Source organism: Peromyscus maniculatus, chromosome 3, assembly GCF_049852395.1.
Source record: "Peromyscus maniculatus bairdii isolate BWxNUB_F1_BW_parent chromosome 3, HU_Pman_BW_mat_3.1, whole genome shotgun sequence".
NCBI lineage: Eukaryota > Metazoa > Chordata > Mammalia > Rodentia > Cricetidae > Peromyscus > Peromyscus maniculatus.
The window spans coordinates 87172843-87193956 of NC_134854.1; the positions used below are offsets into that span (position 1 = coordinate 87172843).

At 41.1% G+C, this 21114-nt stretch overlaps 1 protein-coding gene across 1 annotated transcript in view; it reads left to right on the forward strand.

Annotated features, from left to right (window-relative positions):
* The first annotated feature begins 406 nt into the window (after positions 1–406).
* Prdm5 (PR/SET domain 5) overlaps positions 407–21114 on the forward strand; it is a 222759-nt gene continuing 202051 nt past the window's right edge. The window contains exon 1 of the mRNA XM_076566884.1: positions 407–520. Within this exon, the coding sequence (XP_076422999.1) occupies positions 470–520 (51 nt within the window). The 5' untranslated portion in view covers positions 407–469. The remainder of the gene's footprint in view (positions 521–21114) is intronic.

A 21114-nucleotide genomic window follows, 5' to 3' on the forward strand; every position in this document is an offset into this window, starting at 1 on the left:
AAAGTGTCTTTGATGGACCGTTGCTGTGCAGCAGTTTCTTCCATGATTAAAACTTTCCATCTTAGAAGGAAACATCTTGAGACATGGACTATAAAAGAAAAAAACAATAGAATGTTTACAAGGAGGCGAAACAACAGGATATTCTAGGATGAGGTGTAAACACTCCAGGGACACATCATAACAGGAAGTAAACAATGAAAAATAGCTTCAGCTGTAACTGACCTGATTCTGTAGGTAACTCTCTCTCCAAGAGTACATAACCAGCAAATCGCACTGAGCCACTCTCAGATGGGCAAAGCTGCAAAGGAGGAACCAGCTGAACAGCCTGAAAGAGGCAAAGACCAGCAGGGCTGCCTAGAAGAGGCTCCAGCCAATTAAACCACATGGAAAGGACACTCACCAACTTGTTGAGCTGCCTGCACTCTGTGCAGTGTACTCCCAAGTTCCCAGCTTTTGTGAGCTGTCACTCATGCTGAGTTGGTGCTGGTCATGTGACTTTCTTTGGGTAATTTCTGCTCCTGTAAGTAACCCACCCATATTCCTGTAATTCCAATATAACTCTGGGGTTTACCAGTTTTGACTTTGGTGGTATCTGCACTTGTGTATGCTGTGGGTTCCCTGTCTGGGGTGAGTGAATGAGTGTGGGGAGTGTGCATTGCCAGGAAGTCTGTCACATAACAGCCATGCCATTTCCATCTCTTTTGTCAGTAAGGCTTGATGAATGTAATGCCATAGTAGAGAGTTAGAAGTCATGAGTGTATTGCCCTGGGAATTTGAAGAGATCAAATCATACAGATTTAAAATTGAACTAAATTTCAGATTCTTGAAAGAAATACTTTAACTGTCAGGGATAAAAATCCTAAGATGAATGATTCTTCAGAAGACTAAGACTGGGTTTTTAATGGGTGTTGCATCTGATTAATGAGGTGTTTTGTCCCTGAAGGGAATTTAATACAATAGGGTAGGGGAAAGGCCATATCAGTCTTCAGTGTTCAGACTTGGGAAACAGAAATGGCATTACTTTCAGTACTAGAATTTGTCTGTCATTTATCACCAAGTAAACTCAAAGACCTGGTTCTCATTCTCTCTTTGTTAGAGAGAGAGAGAGAGAGAGAGAGAGAGAGAGAGAGAGAGAGAGAGAGAGAGAGAGAGAGAGAACAGTATTCCTTAATTCACATGGTTCTAGCAAAGAAACCAAAAATGTCCATATGATTTTCTTGGGTGGGGGTGTGAGAGTTACTTGCCTTTCCATGTTAACATGTTGGATACCTAGTGATTGAACTGAACATGGTGTCTTAAAAATTAGTTACCCTCTGTAGCTTTGCATCATCTTTCCTTTTTTAATGCAAAGTTTGATTACATGTATGTAGTACACAGTGAAGGGAATAATAAAGATATACAGCTATATCATTTGCTTTGATCATTCTTGTCCTCTTGTTTCTCCCCATCCCCACTCCAGATACTCTTACTTCTATTGTCATTGCTACCTTTCATGTCATAAGATTTTGTGCATCTATATAAAATCTAGAATGCAATAATGATTAAAAGTTCATGTAATTTGTTTTTAATTTCTTTTAGTATATTATTTCCAATTGTAGCCATTTTCCTACAAATAATAGATTTTTTTTTCCTTTGTGGATCACTAAAACACCTTTATGTCTACATACCACATTTTCTTTATCAATTTATCTATTGATTGCTGTGGGATAATGCTTTTGTACACTGGTTTAATAAAATGCTGATTGGCCAGTAGCCAGGCAGGAAGTATAGGTGGGATAAGCAGACAAGGGGAATTCTGGGAAAAGGAAGGCTGAGTCAGGAGATACCAGCCTACCATATAGGGAGCAGCATTTAATGGCATACAGGTAAAGCCACAGAACACATGGCAATATATAAATTAACAGAAAAGGGCTAAGTTTAAGTGTAAGAGCTAGTCAGTGGTAGGCCTAAGCTAATGGCCAAGCAGTTTTAATTAATATAAGCCTGTGTGTGTTTACGTGGGTCAGAGCGGCTGCAGGACCTGCAAGTGAGAAAGATTTGTCCTGACCATAGGCCAGGCGGGGCACAGGAAAACTTTCAGTTACAACTGATAGATGCTTAGGATTATTGTATAATTTGGCTATTGTGAATAGCATTGGCTATTTTATTACAATAAAAATAGATGTGCTCTAATTTTGTGATATTCTTACAGAGAAGTGTTCTGTTTTTATACTTAAGAATGCTATAGCTCTATTATATAGTAGTTCTGTTTCTAGCCTTTGAAAGAACCTCCCTGATTTCCATTCTGCTTGAAGAAGTTGTTTCCCCTACCACATTTCTTTCCCCACATTCTCATCAGAACTTGCTATTTATTTTCTTTTAAAATTTTTATTAACTAATTAATTATTTTCCCAGCCTAATCACATTTTCCCCTCCTTCTCAACCTCCTAATCCCTCCCTATTTATTTTCTTGATGGTAATCACACTGACTGGCATGGTATGGAATCTCAATATTGCTTCAGTTTTTATTTCCCTAGGGGCTAGTGGCTTTTGGCATCCACATTTCAGCTTTTAAACATTCTGGGTTCATTTTCTCAACCATTTTATTTATTAGATTATTTGATTTCTTAAAATTTAGTCTTTGACTCCTTTATATATTTAGATGTTGATCAACTGCATAGCTAGCATAAATTTCTCTCCCATTCTGGAGACTGCCTCTCCACCCAGCTGTTTTCCTTTGCTTTAAAGAAGCCTCCTTAGTTTCATGAAACCCCATTTGTCAACAGTTGGTTTCATCTTCTTAGCTATCCAATTCTATGTCAGAACCTTTTTGCCTACGTCTACGTCTTGAAGATTCTCCCCTATCCAGGTTTTCCTAGAGCAGTTTAAAAGTTTCAGTTCTTGAAGTAAGAGCTTCCATCGATTTTGAACTGATTTTTCTACAGAGTGAGGGATACGGATCTGGTTTTGTTCTTCTACATGTTGGCATACAGTATCCCAAATACCATTTTTGAGGAGATTGTCTTTTTTTCCCCACTTAATATAGGTTTTTGGCATCTTCATCCAAAATTAGTTGTGCTGCAGCTTGGTGATGGAGGGCTTGCCTAGCATAGGACCACAGATTCAATTTTGTCGTTGCAAAAACAAAAACGAAACAATTTGGCTACTGTGGTTTGAATTAGAAATGTCCCCCATAGGCTCATGTAATTGAACACTTGCTCTCCAGTTGGTGGTGCTATCTGGGAAGGTTATGGAACCTTTAGGAAGTACAGCCTTGTTGGAGGTAGTCACTAGTACCAAGCTATGAGGTCTCATATCCTGGCCTCACTTCTGGTCACCTTTCTTTGCTTCTTGTGGGCAGATACGATGTGACCTCTTTGCTTTCTGTGTGTGGATGAGATGTGATTTCTCTGCTTTCTTTCCTTGCTTGCTCCCTCCTTCTCTCTCTCTCTCTCTCTCTCTCTCTCTCTCTCTCTCTCTCTCTCTCTCTTTCTTTCTTTCTATCTATCTACCTTACAGGTCCTTTGGATATGTATTATGGCTTCCAGATTTGTGTTTTTCATGGGAATTCTGTGTATTCAAATGTTTCTCTGCCTCTATATGTGTTTCTTGTGCTTTTTCTTCAGTTCTTTTTTTTTCCTGTTTGCTTCATCCTATTCTGATTTGTTTTTGTTTTATTTAAATGTATTGTACTGTATTGTATTGCATTGTATTATTATTCCTTAGATGTCTGTTTGTTTTCTAATGAGAGATAGTATATGGATCCAAATACAACAGGAGTGGGGGAGTACTGGGATAAGTAAGAGAAAGTGAAATTGTAATAATATATTGTATGAAAGAAAAATTTTATTAAAAAAAAGAAGAAAAGAAAAGAAAGTAGACTGGATTAAGCCATGGGGAACATATCAGTAAGGAAGTGCTCCTCCACAGCCTTTGCTTCAGTTCCAGATTCCAGGTTCTTGCCCTGAGTTTCTGTCCTGACTTCTTTGGATGATAGAATAAGGTGAAACAAACCCTTTCCTCCCCAAGTTGCTTTTGGGTATGGAGTTATATCATAGTAATAGAAGACAAACTAAGACAATGGCTATGTATATAACTTGAAATTAAGGGTGGTGGTATCCCCAGCAATTCTTTTATTGTTTAAGATTATCTTGACTACTCTATGTATGTGCATGTGTATGCGCATGTGAAGTTTAAGATACTTTAAAATTTTCCGTAAAAATTATGGATCTCTGTGAATTTAAGGCTACTCCAGTATACATAGCTAGGAGTCTTTTTTAAAGATGACAAAAATCCTAAATATTTATATGTCATGCTAGTAGAACATCATTGCTAAAAAGTGCTTTTAGAAACTATTAACAACCAATAAGTTAAATCTACAGAAAGTCTTTTATTTATTTATACATCTATTTCTCCATTTTGGCTCTGTGCAACAGAATTTTGCTGTGTAGTTCAGGCTGGACTTGAACTTCATAGCCTCCTGTCTTAGCTTCTTAATGTTAGGATTTCATGAATATACTATGTTGTCTGATTTGTAGGTTTTTGTTTGTTTATTTGTTTTGGCTTTTGGAGGTTGTGTGTGTGTGTGTGTGTGGGGGTGGGTGGGTGGGTGCGCGTGTGCGCTCGCTAAGATTCAATAATAGGGTCAACAATCTAGATGAAATTCAGTGACAGGCCAACCATATAATCAAACTGAACATGAAAATGGACCAGTGTCCCAAAACATAAGAGATTCACAGCAGTCAGTATGTAGTGATCTCGTCTATCTGAGCTGACATGATAAGAACCCATAGTTAAGTATCATCCTCACCCCTCATCAAGGAAATTTCTTTTTGCAGCAATCATTTTAGAAAACCACAATCAGTAAAAATACAGTTGTGGAACCCTGTCCCAACTGATAAAACCTACACCTCAGGTCCTGAACCTAAGGCTCAGGGATCATTTTGGAAAGGTTGGTGAAGAAAGAATGTAAGAGCCAAAGGAACATTGCTGTGAGATGTTCTGTATGTCCTGTGGGAGCCCTTCTTGGGTTCTTTTGGCGTTACCCAGCAGGTCCGTATAGAGGATGATTAGGACCATGGGCCTGAGTGCAGGTGTTTGAGATGGTCTGCACTTGACTGTGCTGGGGGGTGGTCTGTATGTCAAGTTGCTCTGATTGGTTAATAAATAAAACCTGATCGGCCGTGGCTAGGCAGGAAAGATAGGCAGGACTAAGAGAGAGGAGAAATAAAAGGACAGAAAGGCAGAAGGAGACGCTGCAGCCGCCGCCATGACCAGCAGCATGTGAAGACGCCAGTAAGCCACCAGCCACATGGCAAGGTATAGATGTATGGAAATGGATCAATTTAAGATAAAAGCACAGTTAGCAAGATAAGGACAGTTAGCAGGAAGCCTGCCACGGCCATGCAGTTTGTAAGCAAAATAAGTCTCTGTGTTTACTTGGTTGGGTCTGAGCGGCTGTGGGACTGGCGGGTGACAGAGATTTGTCCTGACTGTGGGCAAGGCAGGAAAACTCTAGCAACAGAACATGGACTTTGCTGTGCAACTGTGTCTCATAGAAATGTCAGAAGTTACATCCGTGATTCTCATCAACATGACTGTTTAAACATGAGCTGAATAGGAACAACAGACATTCCAAAGTGCATGAGACAAGCTAATGAGGACTCAACCAGACACAAAATATTATAGTCACTAAGGAATGTTGAGAGTGGGAGGAATATTCTTCCCCAGTGAAGAACACACCAACTGGCTATCCAATACCAAATGGTCAGCCCTGAAACACAACACATACATACAAGTGACATTACACATTCTAAGCAGATTGTATTTGTGTGTGTGTGCATGTGAGTGTGTATGTGTGTAACAAGAATTAATGAAAATAGAGGCCACAAACTTGAAAGAGAGCAAGATGGGTATATAGGAGCATTTGGAAGGAGGAAAGGGAGGGAGAAATGCTATCATAGTCTTGAAATTTAAAAAGTAATTAAAAGAAGGACGTTCCCTTGCTTAGTCACTAGGAAGAAGAAAATCTGGGGTAACCTGATGTTGACCAATTCCCTTTTTTGTACTCTGTGATTTCTTTTTTTTTTTATTTATTTTTTATTTTACAACACCATTCAGTTCCACATAATAGCCACAGATTCCCATGCTCTCCCCCCCCTCCCCCACCCCCAGCCCACCCCCATTCCCACCTCCTCCAGATCAAGGTCTCCCCCGAGGACCGGGATCAACCTGATAGACTCAGTCCAGGCAGGTCCAGTCCCCCGCTCCCAGACCGAGCCAAGCGTACCTGCATAAGTCCCAGGATTCGAACAGCCAACTCATGCAACGAGCCCAGGACCCGGCACCACTTCCCAGCTGCCTCCCAAACAGTTGTGTCATAAACCCCATCCAAGGACTGAGGAATCTGGATGCAGACATCCACTGCTGGGCCCCTGGTGGAGCGCTGGGAGTCTAATTAGTGAGAAAGAGGAAGGTTTATATGAGCAAGAACAGTTGAAACCAAGGTTGGATAAAGCACAGGGACAAATAACCAAATGGATGGAAACACATGAACTATGAACCAAAGGCTGAAGGGCCGCCAACTGGATCAGGCCCTCTGAATGGGTGAGACAGTCATTTGACTCTGTGATTTCTTTATTCCTGTTCAAACTTCCTTACAAAAGCTACTGTTCTGCCTTCTGAAAAGAGCCTTCTCTATCATAGAAAAGATATTGATTGACTCATGAATCACTAACCAAAGTCAGTGCAATTATTTAGCTAAATGTGTTCAAGTTTGTTTCCTGACATAACAAATGTAAATTTGTAGCAATAGTGCTGGAGGAAGGACTGAATTGCTGAGAACTGGGATGATACAAGGTGTTCCCTGAGGCTGTGATGTATGGAAAGGGAACATGGTTCCTTCTCTAAAATCAAGGATATGCCTGGCAGAGCTAGTAATGGCCTGGGGTTGGAGTCTATGAGAGCTGCAACTTCAGATCTTGAAAGCCCAACTCTTCCCACCATATGGAACTATGGCTTTCAGTCCCAAGGCTCACCTGTAATGCTTAGAAATAACTTATGTTCCCTCTGTACAACATTGATTCATTAGCTTCCTGATGACTTCATCCCATTGTATGATAGTTTCTGATGACTATGTCCTGTTTCCTCCCTGGAAATAGTATATAAGATGCTATACTTATTAAGCTTGCTTGGCGCAAAACATAACTTGTGCAAAACCTACTGAGCCCACCTGTTCCGTCTTGTTTATCTTCGATCCTATAGACTGTCCTCTGGGATCCTGTAGACTTTCCTGTGGTGGTATTGTGTTCCGCAAAATATTGTGCATGCTAATAAACTTATCTGGGGTCAGAGACAGAACAGCCACAATATTAAACATAAAGGATAGGCAGTGGTAGCACACGCCTTTAATCCTAGCATTCCAGAGGCAGAAATCCATGTGTTCAAGGATACAGCCAGGCATGGTGACTCATCATGCCTTTAATCCCAGAAAGCAAGCCTTTAATCCCAGGGAGTGGTGGTAGAAAGCAGAAAGGTATATAAGGCATGAGGACCAGAAACTAGAAGCATTTTGGCTGGTTAAGCATTTGGCTGGTTAAGCTTTCAGGCTTCTAGCAGCAGTTCAGCTGAGACTCAATCTGGATGAGGACTCAGAGGCCTCCAGTCTGAGGAAACAAGACCAGCTGAGGATCCAGTGAGGTGAGGTAGCTGTGGCTTGTTCTGGTTCTTTGATCTTCCAGTGTGCACCCCAATACTTGGTTCCAGGTTTGTTTTATTAATAAAGACTCTTTAAGATTCCTGCTACACTTTCCTTCTCATGACTCTGTCATTGAAGAATGACCTGCTTGTCCAGATCACCAAATGCCCTGTCTCTTGTCTCTGTGCACAACAATAACTAAATCTTCACTGAAAGCAACCACCAAAGGGAATGAACAAGAAGAGAACTCTAAAAGGCTGTCTACTACATTGTAGTTGTTCTGACATTCTGGATGTTCATGGCTATAGTGGCATTTAAAATTTTTATTTTGAGTTATAGTTTATACCCCAAATGAACATGTCTTTTTATTACTGCTTAAGATTTAGTTTTTTTTTTTCTTGTTCTAAATAAAGTCTCACTTTCTTATTTATCTTTTTGTCCATAACCCAGAGGTTACTATCTCAACTCTCTAAGCACCAGGCTGGTAGCTCGTGGAGGAACCCTGGGCCCCAGCAAGAGCACCCTTTGCTGTCCTCCTGTTTCCAGCATCTTAACATTAAGTGGAAAGCTGCCCTCAGGGTTAGAGGTCTTCAAATCTGAGAGTAAAAGCTTCATTGACTAGATTCAAAACTCCCTTCCTCAATGGTCAAAGCCTTCAATTTTTTTTTCTGATTCTAAATTCCCTTTTACCCAAACATTTCTATTGTCACTATCGTCCTCAAGTTGTGTCTTTGATTCTGATACATTTGTAAAACTAGTTTGCAGATCTTAACTCATGAATATTCTCAGATTAGTAACATAGAGCAAATTTAAAAAGCATAACCCTCAACGACATTTTAATAATGATTATCTAAAGTATGTCCCATGACTCTGGTGTTTCTGCTATTCTTCTTGTATTTCTTTATATTTCAAGTATTCCTGCTTTCAGAAACAAACAAACAAACAAAGAAGCCATAACAACACAAAGCAAACTTAAGGACTAGCTATCTCAGATACATGTTTCAAGTTATTGTTTTGAAAGAGCCTTGAGTAAAATGTATACCATTCAGACTTTGCTGTGAGCCATTCTTAAGAACTTGGGCTTCTAATTGCAGATCCAGGCAGGGACCTAGCATCCCTGTGATCTCCTACAGAAGTGCCATTGACTTATTCAGCAGCCGTCAGCCCATCTCTTAGGCCCCTAGCTTCCCTTTGTAAAGCATGGATAATAGCCTTTCTTGAAGACATACAATAGCAAAGTAGCTTAGGTTTGTTAAGCATTTCACTTGAGTCTGGGTCTTAATACTTTTAATTTTTGGTATTAGTTAAGGCAATAATGAGGATGGTAATTACTTTTCTCAGGGCCTGCTCACACAGTAACAGAAAGAACTTCTTTACAATGCATGTAACTAAGATTTGGGAAGGAGGCAGAAGAGCTTGATGACTGAGAACAAGCGTGTTTGAAAATAATAGCCAGGTAGAGGAGGAGCCACATGTCCTTTCCTAGGAGTCGCCAGTTGTTTCCTTTAGAAATCCCACTTGTTTGTTTGTTTGCGGGTCAAGGGCTAGGGAATTTAACGTGGTAGAAAATACAGTATCACAGGAAATATTACTTCCGATGTGAATTGGATGGGAGAAAACACACCAGGCAATTGAGCAACTGAGTCAAAGCCTCTCTCACCTGTGGCACAGTCAGCAGCAGCAGGAGACACAGAAGATCCAACCCAGCCACCAGCAGCCCAGGGAAGCCTGGCTCCTCTGCTGTTACAGACAAGATTTAGGAAGAGGCAGAATGCAAACAAGCTGGGGAGTTTTCAAAGTATTTAGACAGTCATAAAAGACAGTGCAAGAAGTAGATGCAGGTTGCTCCAGGACATACACACGTGTGCATGCAGGTGCTTGCATGCGAGTGTGTGTGTGTGTGTGTGTGTGTGTGTGTGTGTGTGTGTGTGAGAGAGAGAGAGAGAGAGAGAGAGAGAGAGAGAGAGAGAGAGAGAGAGAGAGAGAGATATTCATCAACACAAGAATGTAATTCACAACAAGGCTAAGCAAGCAGAGTTTAAAAAATTGGGACAATTTACAAATTAAATTTAAAAAAATCAGAATGGATCTACTCTTTTATACAAATCTCTCTTGTCAATGGAATTAAAAGGTGCATTGTTTAGAATTAGGGATGAGGGTGCAGTATGTCCATGGTCAAATCCAAGGAGACAAGCACTCTGGCCCTACATAAGCATATTTCACGTGTTTGTTTGAATGGTTCTTGTTTTTATTTGTTTGTTTGATTTTTGTTTTGGTGGTCGTGTTTGGAGTTTTTTGTAGTTTGTTTCGCTGAGATGTTTTTAGGAAAACACACATTATCTCTGTTTAGAATTTTGGCTTTGTCTGTTGTATTCAAATTTCTGGAGTCTCAGTCTGTGGTGAGGGCAAACAATGACCCAGAGTGAAGGATTCCTTTCCCCGCTCTTGTCCCTTAGTTTTCATTGTCTTCCTAGCGTCGATAGCAAGTGAACAGGGAAATGGCACTTTGCTAAGCATCTGTCTGCTGACCAAGAAAATATTTCTTAAATTCAACATAATTGTGTTGATATAAGGGTAGGGCTCATGATTTCTGAGGTTTGGGAAATAATAGGCTAAACTGAAATAGTGATTAAAGCCAAATAGTTTTGAAATAACTTCTAGAAGCAACTGTTACCAACTTTTATTTTTATAAATCACTTGATTGTAGCAAATTAAAATATATTACAAGAAAAAAATGTGTTCTTTAAATTATCAAAAGTGTCAGCAAGGAAAAATGACATTCTTTAGAACTGGGGGATGAAGTGAGTGAACAGGCAACATTTTCCTTAAGGGTAGAAAAGGCTTTTTTAAGTATTGACGAAAGGCCTAGTTAATTGATTAAGAAAATAGGTTGTGTCTTGAATTTCTTTTGAGAAATACAAAGTTCAAAATCAGTAGTGAACATGTGTTTTGTGTTGAGTTCATGTCAATGTGATTCGATCCAGGCCTTATATCCCCAACTGTCCTGTTGCTAACACCAGACTGGGAAGAAAAGAGGGAGTCGAAGTCTGTGTTTCAAAAGCAGACTGCACTAAATAGGACATCAGGGAACCTCTCTTGTGCCCTGCAGTGATGCCATGTCCATGCCTTAATCCTTATCCCTCATATGTCACAATGTCACAAGGGGACTGACTCCTTTGGCACTGAGAAGTTACAGTGGACCTACAGGCCTGTCAGGAGCAATTTTTCTAAATTAGGTTGTCAACATGCAGACCTTGACCCTGAGGTCTAACCAGACACTGGTCCCATAGCTTCACATACTGCTTTGCACAGGCGGAAGCTCTATGCCCTTCATGATGCTAGGGGCTGTCTTGCAAAACTTTTGACCCCAGTATTGGTCTTTTGCACATTAACTGAAATCTCCCGTGAGGGAGTTCCTTCCGGTTTCATGGTTTTCTTGACATCACTTTATTCTCTTTGTTGTTTTCATCGGCAGTGAGTAGAAGCACAGCTTGTGTTCATATTTGCTAAGTGGATTATGGGGCTCCTAAATAAGAACCTACACCCTCACAACTCAGGGGGCTGGAATTGTGTTGTAAAAGAAATGCGTGGTAGTCAAGTAATGTTTCCCTGGGTTTGAAAATGTTTGGTTTTATTGATTTTTCCTAGCCCTGCCCCATGTACATGTGTGCGTGGTGGTGCACATGAACTATCTAGTATCGGGTCGCCCCTTCCCTTTGGGATCCAGGGATTGGACTTGATTGACATGTTGTGCATCAAGCATGTTTACCCACTGCGCTGTCTCCCCAGCCCTGTTTTCCCACTTTTCTTACTCGTATTATATTAACCACCAAAATGAAAGGAAAACGTAAGTCAGGGGAGTGCTGCTTTATTCCAATATTTCTTTTTATTTTTGCTCCTGACTTGCTTGTCTATGGCAGTTGATCTTTTGGCCAGTTGGGCAGTAAATTAGATGGTACTGCACCCTCTCAAAGAAGGTCTCTCCCACACAGCTAATCCTTCCAGGAAATACCCTCACAGACACACTCAGAGGCTTGTTTAAGCTGGTTCTAAATCCAATCCAGCTGACAACCAGGTTTAGCCATCACAGCAAGTTTCTTTTTGATAAGAGCACATCAGATTTTGCCTCCCTTTTATTCCTGGGTTCCTTTGAACTGTTTTTTTGTTTTGTTTTGTTTTTACCATTTCTGAGACGACTATTTGGCGACTGGCTTTGTCTTTTGGAGCCCTGTTGATTTGATGAAACGGTGAGTTCTGGATTCAGTGAGAGATCCTGCCTCAATATATAAAGTGGAGAGTGATCAAGGAACACACCTTGCATCAACCTTGTCTTTTGTCAGTATTGAGATGGGGTAATTTTGCTGCTGTAGTTATTGTTAATAGATACAGCATTTTGTTGTAAATAACTTACATTAGCATATTTTCAGACCTAATTTGTTGTGTAAGTACGTTGTAAAATTATCAAGATTTTCTTGCTACATTTAATAATTCATTATCTTTTCAAATTTAATAATTTGTTAATATTACAATACCAATGTTAATTTTTAATATGTTTTCTGATTATTTTGTTGGACTTTTGACTAAACAAAGGATCATCTTTTAAATATCTGTTTATATTCATCTTTTAAGTGACCACTTTATAAACAAGTATTTTAAAGTGGTTTTACTACAATAAATATCCTATATATCTGTATTTAGAAATATGTAGAGCTTTCTGTCTGAATTTATATATTCTTTGAAAGTTTATAGATTAAAGTATAATACATGCAAAGTGACTGCTGAGTGCTCTTTGTGTGTAATGACAAATGCTTTGTTTCTGAACTGTTGACACATAAAATGGCCAAAGGCATTCTTTGAACATTTGTTATTTAAATGTGTATGTGTACATGTGCATATTCGTACACAGTGATACAAGTATTGATAAGTATGTGTGGACATGCATGTTGAGACCAGAGGTCAACCCTTGGCTGTCCTTCCTCAGAGGCCACCCCCTTTTTTGGGGGGTGGGGAAGAGTCTGTCACTGTCTAGCCAGCAAGTCCCAATGGTCCTCCTTTTTCTGTTTCCCTGGCAGTGGAATAATGAATGCGTATATCATGCACAACTTTGGGCAGAGTGCTAGGGATTGAGCCTGGATACCTGTGCTTAGTGTGCAAGTCCTTTACCAGCTGAACTTCCTCTCCAGTTTCCGTTTGAACAGAGCCATTAGGTGAAAATCTGGCCTTTGGGGGGTAATCCTGCTGTTTGAAACCCTTGTCCACAAAGATTTACTTTGATAAAGTAAATATTTTGTTATTGCATATATGAGATGATATATCAGAAACTGAATGTGTTATGGTCATTAGCATTAAATTTGTAATTGACATGGCTGATATTTTTATTTATTTTTTATTTATTTATTTATTTATTTATTTATTTATTTATTTATTTATTTATTTATTTATTTATTTTGGTTTTTCGAGACAGGGTTTCTCTGCGTAGCTTTGCGCCTTTCCTGGAGCTCACTTGGTAGCCCAGGCTGGCCTCGAACTCACAGAGATCCGCCTGGCTCTGCCTCCCGAGTGCTGGGATTAAAGGCGTGCGCCACCACCGCCCGGCCTAATATTTTTATTTTAATCAGTGTTGTAGACTGGTATACTGACACCTAAAGATTCTAAGTTTTGCTCCAAATGTAGAAGCTAAGTTACTATACAAAAGGTTTCTGTGTGCTTCTTCTGTGTAATGATGCTAATGGGTTCCCTTATACGTTATGTGTATTTACACACCTGTTGTATTACATAAACCTTTTCTGTTTGTGCTCATATATTCCGGACTGGATCCTGGTGATTCTCTCCATGCAGAGATGCCTATCCTAACACTCTTTACCCTAAACAGGGCTCCTATCAATGAAAAAGTATTAGACATAGGTTACTTCAGAAGGACATAATAGTCTCCTGCTAAACGACTACACTTCCCTGCTTCTCTTGTGGCCAGGCCAGGCAACCCTGGAAGGGAGGGACTGTGGGAGGAAATGTGCTGCAGTCATTTCTGCACCCATAAAGGGTCCCAGCCATCTTTTTCCATGGGCTTTCTCAACTACCCATGTTGGTGGGAATATGCCCCCTTGCTGTGGATAAACATGGTTCTGCCTGTCTCAGGTCAGACACCTCTAACTTCCTGAGTGTTGTTTCCTTAAGCCGCCAAAGAGATCTAACACTATACATATAAACAAACAAATACATAATTTTAAAGTTAGTTTTAACATTTGCTCTTACTGTCTACTTTTCTTTAAAGGTTTATGACTGTGGTCTGTTAAAATGCTGCAGAAATACAATTTCTGACAAAAGAACCTGAGGAGTATTTTCGAGACACAGTACAAGTAACTTAAAACTCAAGAATGGACTTAGGTTTGTCCATCCGAAGAGCTACTACTTCTAAAACTCTTTGTTGTTTAAAATTGGTCATAAAGAGTTTAACTTCTACGAAGGCATTAACATCTATTACTTACTCCACTCCTCCCCTAGTGTGGACTAAGACCAGACCAACTGAGGCAGGTATCATCCAAATAATGAGGGACAAGCAGAGAAGGTCAGGCACCAACCTCTTCAAACAATAATGCTCAGAGTTGGGGGAGAAGTTGTAAGAATCGATATCAAGTCTATCTGGGAATGGTAGAACTTGCCTTTAAGGCTGAAGCAGAAGGACCATAAGTTGAGGCCAGTCTATGTTTCATAGCAAGATGAAAATGGAGTCCTTCATGCTAGCTTTTCTAAAAGTTACTAGAGCCAAGTGGTTATTGTAGCTGGAATTTTCTCTCCGCGTCCCGCCAAGCCCCAGCAGTCCCTTAGCCCACTTATAAAATAGACATACAGATGCTTATATTATTTAAACTGCTGTATGGCCGTGGCAGCTTCTTGCTAATTGTTTTTATATCTTAAATTAACCCATTTCTATAAATCTACACCTTGCCACGTGGCTCGTGGCTTACCAGCATCTTCATATGCTGCTTGTCTTGGTGGCGCCTTCCACTTGCCAGAATTCTCCTCTCTCCTTGTCCCACCTATACTTCCTGTCTAGCCACTGGCCAATCAGTGTTTTATTTATACAGAATGATATCCACAGCAGGTTATGGAGAAAAGCTTCTTAAATACGATTACTTAGTACTGACAGTGTCTTCCGGCATTGGCTCCTACTTGTATTCTTTTTCTATTCCTATTATAATATCAGTTTCAAACACAGGTATCTTTCACCTCAAGATTGAGTTCTTTTTTTTTTTTTTTTTTTTTTTTTTTTTTTTTTTTTTTTTTCGAGACAGGGTTTCTCTGTGTAGCTTTGTGCCTGCCCTGGAACTCACTCTGTAGCCCAGGCTGGCCTCGAACTCACAGAGATCTGCCTGGCTCTGCCTCCCAAGTGCTGGGATTAAAGGCATGTGCCACCACCACCTGTCGCCTCAAGACTGAAAAGAAAACCAGACTGTGAAGGTGGAACCACTCTGGCAGGAATGAAGATGTTCTGAGAGCCACCTGTGCCCTCTGACTACTCAAACCGTGGTCCACTGGCGTTTCCCCAGGAATCTCACGATGAGAAACAGAAAGCCTTAAGCTTTTCTGATTGCCAGCCAGAGGAGGAATTGTTTCAGGAGAGATTCCCCACAGGTGGTACAGGCCTTTAATCCCAGTACTCAGGAGGCAGAGCCAGGCGGATCTCTGTGAGTTCAAGGCCAGCCTGTTCTACAGAGTGAGATACAGGACAGGAACTAAAACTACACAGAGAAGCCCTGTCTTGAAAAAAACAAAAAGATTCCCCACAGGTCTGACAGCTTTTCAGATCACGCTGCAGAGACAATCCTGATGGGTAGGACCACACCTTGACCAGTACTGCCCTTGACCAGTACTACTCAGTTCTACATACCTTTTGCTCTCTATTTAAATCTAAATCTCTAAAGATGGATATGGGAGGCTTTTCATGTGGCCATCTTCCCAAAGTGGCCACATTAAATACATAACTACTTGGCTGTTGTCCACTTGCTCTTTATCTATTAAGCATGTGAATCTGACCCCAGCTTTTGAGGGTCTCAGGCACAAAAGACTCTGGGTAACCAAAGCAATCTTGAGTCAAGAGAAGAATGCTGGAGGCATCACATCATATTAAGCTATGATATACATCCATAGCGACCAAGATATATGCTACCAGTACAAAAAAATAACAGAGCACCTAGCTATGATCCAGACAGATCCAGCCCCCTGACTTTTGACAAAGTTGTCAAAATATACATTAGAGAGACAAGATGCCCTCTTTAGTAAAGAGTACTGGGAAACTGGATCTACACATGTAGAATGAAGCTAGGCTCCGGTCTCTTCCCCATACAACTTCCAGTGGATCAAACATTTAAAAAATATTTTAGTTATTTATTCTTCTTTGTATGAGTGTGTGTGTGTGTGTGTGTGTGTGTGTGTGTGTGTGTGTGTGTGTGTGTGTAGGTCCCAGGAGAGCCCGCAGGTGTCAGTTCTCTCTTTCTATCATGTGCTTTCTGAAGATTGAACTTAGGTGATCAGCTTACAAGCAGGACTTTTATCCACTGAGCCATCTCTCTTAGCCCTGGATTCAATATTATAATACAGGACCTGAAACTCTGAAACTGTTAGAAGATAAAGGAAAGAAAGACTTTAAGGTCTAGGCACAGACATGGGCTTTCTGGACAGGCCTCCAGTAGCTGGGAAATAACCCTGACAATTGGCAGATGAAACCTCATAGGATTAAAAAGCTGGATGACAAAGGAGGCAGTTACATCAGGACAGATTTTAGAATGGGAGAACACTCCTGGCTAGCTGTGTATCTGACAGGATTGGTGCAAAGATTTGTTATTGTTTTTAACTGGGCTATATGTATAGGGTACCTACTACAGTAACTCTACTTTTTCAAAAGCATTGTTTTGAACCAATTAACATTAAATAGCACTACAATTTGAGTTTAAATCTTGATTCAGTTCAGTTGGTTTTTGTTGTTTTGAGGTAAGTGGTGGTCTCATTGTACTCCAGACTAGCCTCAAATGCTGTAAAAAGCAGAACTTTGAACTCCCAATCATCCTGCCTTTCTCCTGAGAATTGGTATCGCAGGTGTGCACCACCGCTCCTAGCTTGAATTTAACAGTTGACCATTACACCTAGGTTCTGAGATGGTAGCTTGTCCCACTTGTCCTCTGCATGGGTCGGGCACTGACATTCCATTTGGCCATCTGTAAATTGCTAAGAGTCCATCAGTTGAGCTTGGGGGGAACTGGTGGTGACTGGGGCTTCTTTTCAGGCACTGAACAATGCCTCTTGGCTCCATACCCACGTTCCTCACAGGGATAAAGGTCAGAACTGGCACCTTACAGACTCAGACAAAGATTCTGGGAAGTAAAAGTCCTGATTTATGACTGTGGTCAGGAAAGAGGTGCACCAGACACAGAGGGAGCCCTTTCAAGCGCAGATAATGGGGGAAGTGAGGCAGGAAGCAGAGCAGAGAGAGGACTAGCAGGACTTACACAAATGCTGGGGAATTAGCATATGAGGAAAACAAGTTGGCAAGGAGGAAGGTGGAAGCACCGGACTGAGCTAAGAGCAGCTTGCACCATGTGCGGGCACCGTGGCTCTGTGGAGTGTCTGATTCTTACTGCATCAGTCAATCTGCTCCGGATAGGAGAAATCTTCAAGAGCAATCCAAGAGACTCCAGACACTTAATTTAACTTTCCCAATAGGCTTTTGGTGTTTACTACAGAGACAAAACAGAGACAGCCCCAAACAACCAGGAGTAATGACTATAGGCACAGGGATAAGTTAAGTCCCATTGAGAGCTGCACTTCTTAGGAACAATACATTGCTAAACAAATAGGAAGAGGAATCTGAAAGATAACACCTGCTGCAGGAGCCAGAGTCTTGGTAGAGCTACCTTCAGTAAGGTTCTAGAAAAACAGACCCTTGCCCTCTCCACCAGAAGGAATCATTTTAGAGAGGGTGTCTCACCTTCTGTAGGAAGGACAGGGCTTCAGTGCCAACAATTAAAGGAAATTTTGGGGAGTCTGACTGCAGTCATCACATGATAGTAAGGAAATAGGATTCCCCCCCATCCCCCTGGGATTCTCAGTCTCATTTAGAAAAGCATTTAAGAATTGAAAAAAAAAAAAAAAACAGAAACTGAAGAATAATTTTATTCTGGGGCAATAAGATGTAAATTTTGGCGGCTGCCTGGAGGAGGAAGATTTACAAGAGAAATAGAGAAAACCATGTTATCTGAGCTGAGGTGGCATAGAAGTCAGCCACATGGTAGACAAACACCCACAGAGCAGGGGGGGAGAGCTTCAGGAAGCAGAGCTTCAAAGAAAGAATAAGAAAGCCTGGAGTACCAGAAAAGGCATAGATTGGCTTTGGCCAGCATCTACATGAAAGAAACAAGAAAAAAAAAAAAGAAAAAGAAAATCAGCGGGGCGGGTAAGAGATTGCACCTTTTGAGTCATTCAGAAAGGCAGGCTTGTAGCATCAGAATTTCTGCAGTGGCTGCACTGGGGGCAGTGGTTGGACCTCGGGTAAATAAAAGTATCTTATCTTATTTAAAGGCTAATTATTCTCCTATCTACTTAGCATGGCTTAAGATGGATGCCTGCTAAGTGGATGCCAACATGTAGAAGAATGCAAATAGATCCATATCTGTCAACACTCACAAAACGCAAGTCCAAGTGGATCAAAGAACTCCACATAAATCCAGTTACACTGAACCTGGTAGAAGAGAAAGTGGGAAGTAGCCTTGAATGCACTGGCACAGGAGACCACTTCCTAAATATAACACCAGCAGCACAGACACCAAGAGCAACGATTAGTAAATGGGACCTCCTGAAACTGAGAAGCTTCTGTAAGGCAAACAACATGGTAAATAAGGCAAAATGGCAGCCTACAGAATGGGAAAAGATCTTCACCAACCCCACATTGACAGAGGGCTGATCTCCAAAATATAACTCAAGGAACTAGACATCAAAATACAAAATAACTCAATTAAAAATGGGCTACAGATCTAAACAGAGAATTATCAACAGGAGACTCTCAAATGGCCAAAAGATATTTAAGGAATTGCTCAACATCTTTAGTCATCAGGGAAATGCAAACCAAAACAACTCTGAGATACCATCTTACACCTGTCAGAATAGCTAAGATTAAAAATACTGAGGACAGCTTATGTTGAAGAGGATGTTGAGCAAGGGAAACACTCCTCCACTGCTGGTGGGAATGCAAACTTGCATAGCCACTTTGGAAATCAGTATGGCGGTATTTCAGAAAATTGGGACTCAATCTACCTTAAGACCCAGTGATACCACTCAGGCATATACTCAAAGGATGCTCAATCATACCACAAGGGCATTTGCTCAACTACATTCAGAGCAACATTATTTGTAGTAGCCAGAACCTGAAAAGAACCTAGATGCCCCTCAACCGAAGAATGGATAAAGAAAATGTGATACATTAACACAATGGAGTATTACTAAGAGGTAAATGAAAGACCCCCACCAAAGTCCCAGACACAGTTCCCCCCAAAACCCAAAAGAACTGAGGGAAGAGATATCTTGAAGTAAACAAAACTGAGTCAGTTCCCCTTTCCTGGAGAGGGTGAAGTCAGGTGTTTTCAAAAGAACAAAGTCAAGATGTCTGGTGGTGACCAATTAACCATGAGATGTCCCTCTCTGGGGATAACATGACCAGACCCTGGAGATGGGTTATAAAACTCCTGACAGGGCAAACAGATAAGCTGAAATAAGACAAAGTCCAGGCCTGGAAAAAATTGGACCAATAAAGGATGGACCCGTACTAACCCCTCCCCTCTAAGAAATTTTGTGTTTTTTGCCTATAAAAACTAACTTTCCCAAGAAAGAGTAACTCCTCCCTGCCTCTCTGTGCTGCGGCCAGTGAGTGCTTGATATGAGTTCCTTGTCGAGACTTGTAACGGAAATAAACCTTGCTTTTGCATTCTGGTACGCTCATCCTCGGTGGTCTCTCTGAGAGTCACAATCTGGGCACAACAGTAAAAAACACTGACATCATGAAATTTGCAAGCAGATGGATAGAACTGAATGAGGTAACCCAAACCCAGAAAGACAAACATAGTATGTACTCACTCATAAGTTGATATTAAACATAAAGCAAAGGATAACCAGGCTACAATCCATAACCCCAGAAAAGCTAGGTAACTAGAAGGACCCTAAGAGGGACATGCATAGATAGCCCTAAAGAGGGGAAATAGATAAGATCTCCTGAGTAAACTGGGAGGGTGAAGGGTGGAGGGGGGAGGGAAGGGAAGGATAGGGGATAAGAACATGAAGGAACAGGATGGTTGAGTTGGGAGAGGGACAGAGAGGAAGAACAAGGAAAGAGATGTCTTGATAGAGGGAGCTATTATGGGGTTAAGAAGAAACCTGGTGCTAGGGAAATTGCCAGTAATCCACAAGGATGACCCCAGCTAAGACTCCAAGCAATAGTGGAGAGGTGCCTGAACTGGCCTTCCCCTATAATCAGATTGTGTGGCTTGGACAGTTTGTGGTGTCCCTGGCAGTAGGACCAGGATTTATCCCTAGTGCATGAACTGGCTATTTAGATCCCATTCCCTATGGAGGGATATCATGCTCAGCCTTGATGTAGTGGGGAGGGACTTGGTCCTCCCTCAACTTGATATGCCAGACTTTGTTGACTCACCATGGGAGGCCTTATCATCTTTGAGGAGTGGATGTGTGTGTGTGTGTGTGTGTGTCGGGGGTGGGGGGTGGGGGGGGTGAGTGGGTGGGTGGAGAACTGTAATTGATATGTAAAATGAAAAAAAAAACAACAACACTTTTTGGCCAAGATTCTACTCTCTTGGCCAGAGGGAAATAGTTTCCCCATAATGGGGTTGTGGATCTCCCATGCTCCTTTAATGTGCTGCTGTCTGTCTGTCTTTGAAGAGTGAGGTTGCTTGATATTTCCTACCTTTGAAAACCCAAGCAAGTGAAGAAGCTGATGAAGGAGCCTTAGGTAACTGCCTGGCAAGTAAACGTGTCGATTTCCCCCTAATACTGTGGCTTTCTTCTTTTCCTTAATAAATCACGACTTATTACAAAGTGTGAATTTGATGCAAGGCTGCTTAACTGATTCAAATATCAGCTGTTATGAGGTTGGAATGTTGCAGGTCCAGAGCCAAATTACTGTATAGCCCCTCAATAGCAATTTATTGCCTTCTTGTGTGTGTGTGACCTAACATCTGTATGACTGTTAGGTAAGTCCTTTAGGATGTACAAACAGAGCACTAGCTGCCACCAAACAAAAGGTTAAGAATGTGGTTAGATACCATGTGAGGCTGTAGCAGAGATTTCCCTCATGTTTCTGAATCTCACCTACCTGAGTTTCCACCAAGGTATTTTACAAGAACTTCATTAAACTGTTACCATGTTGGAGTGTGGAACTC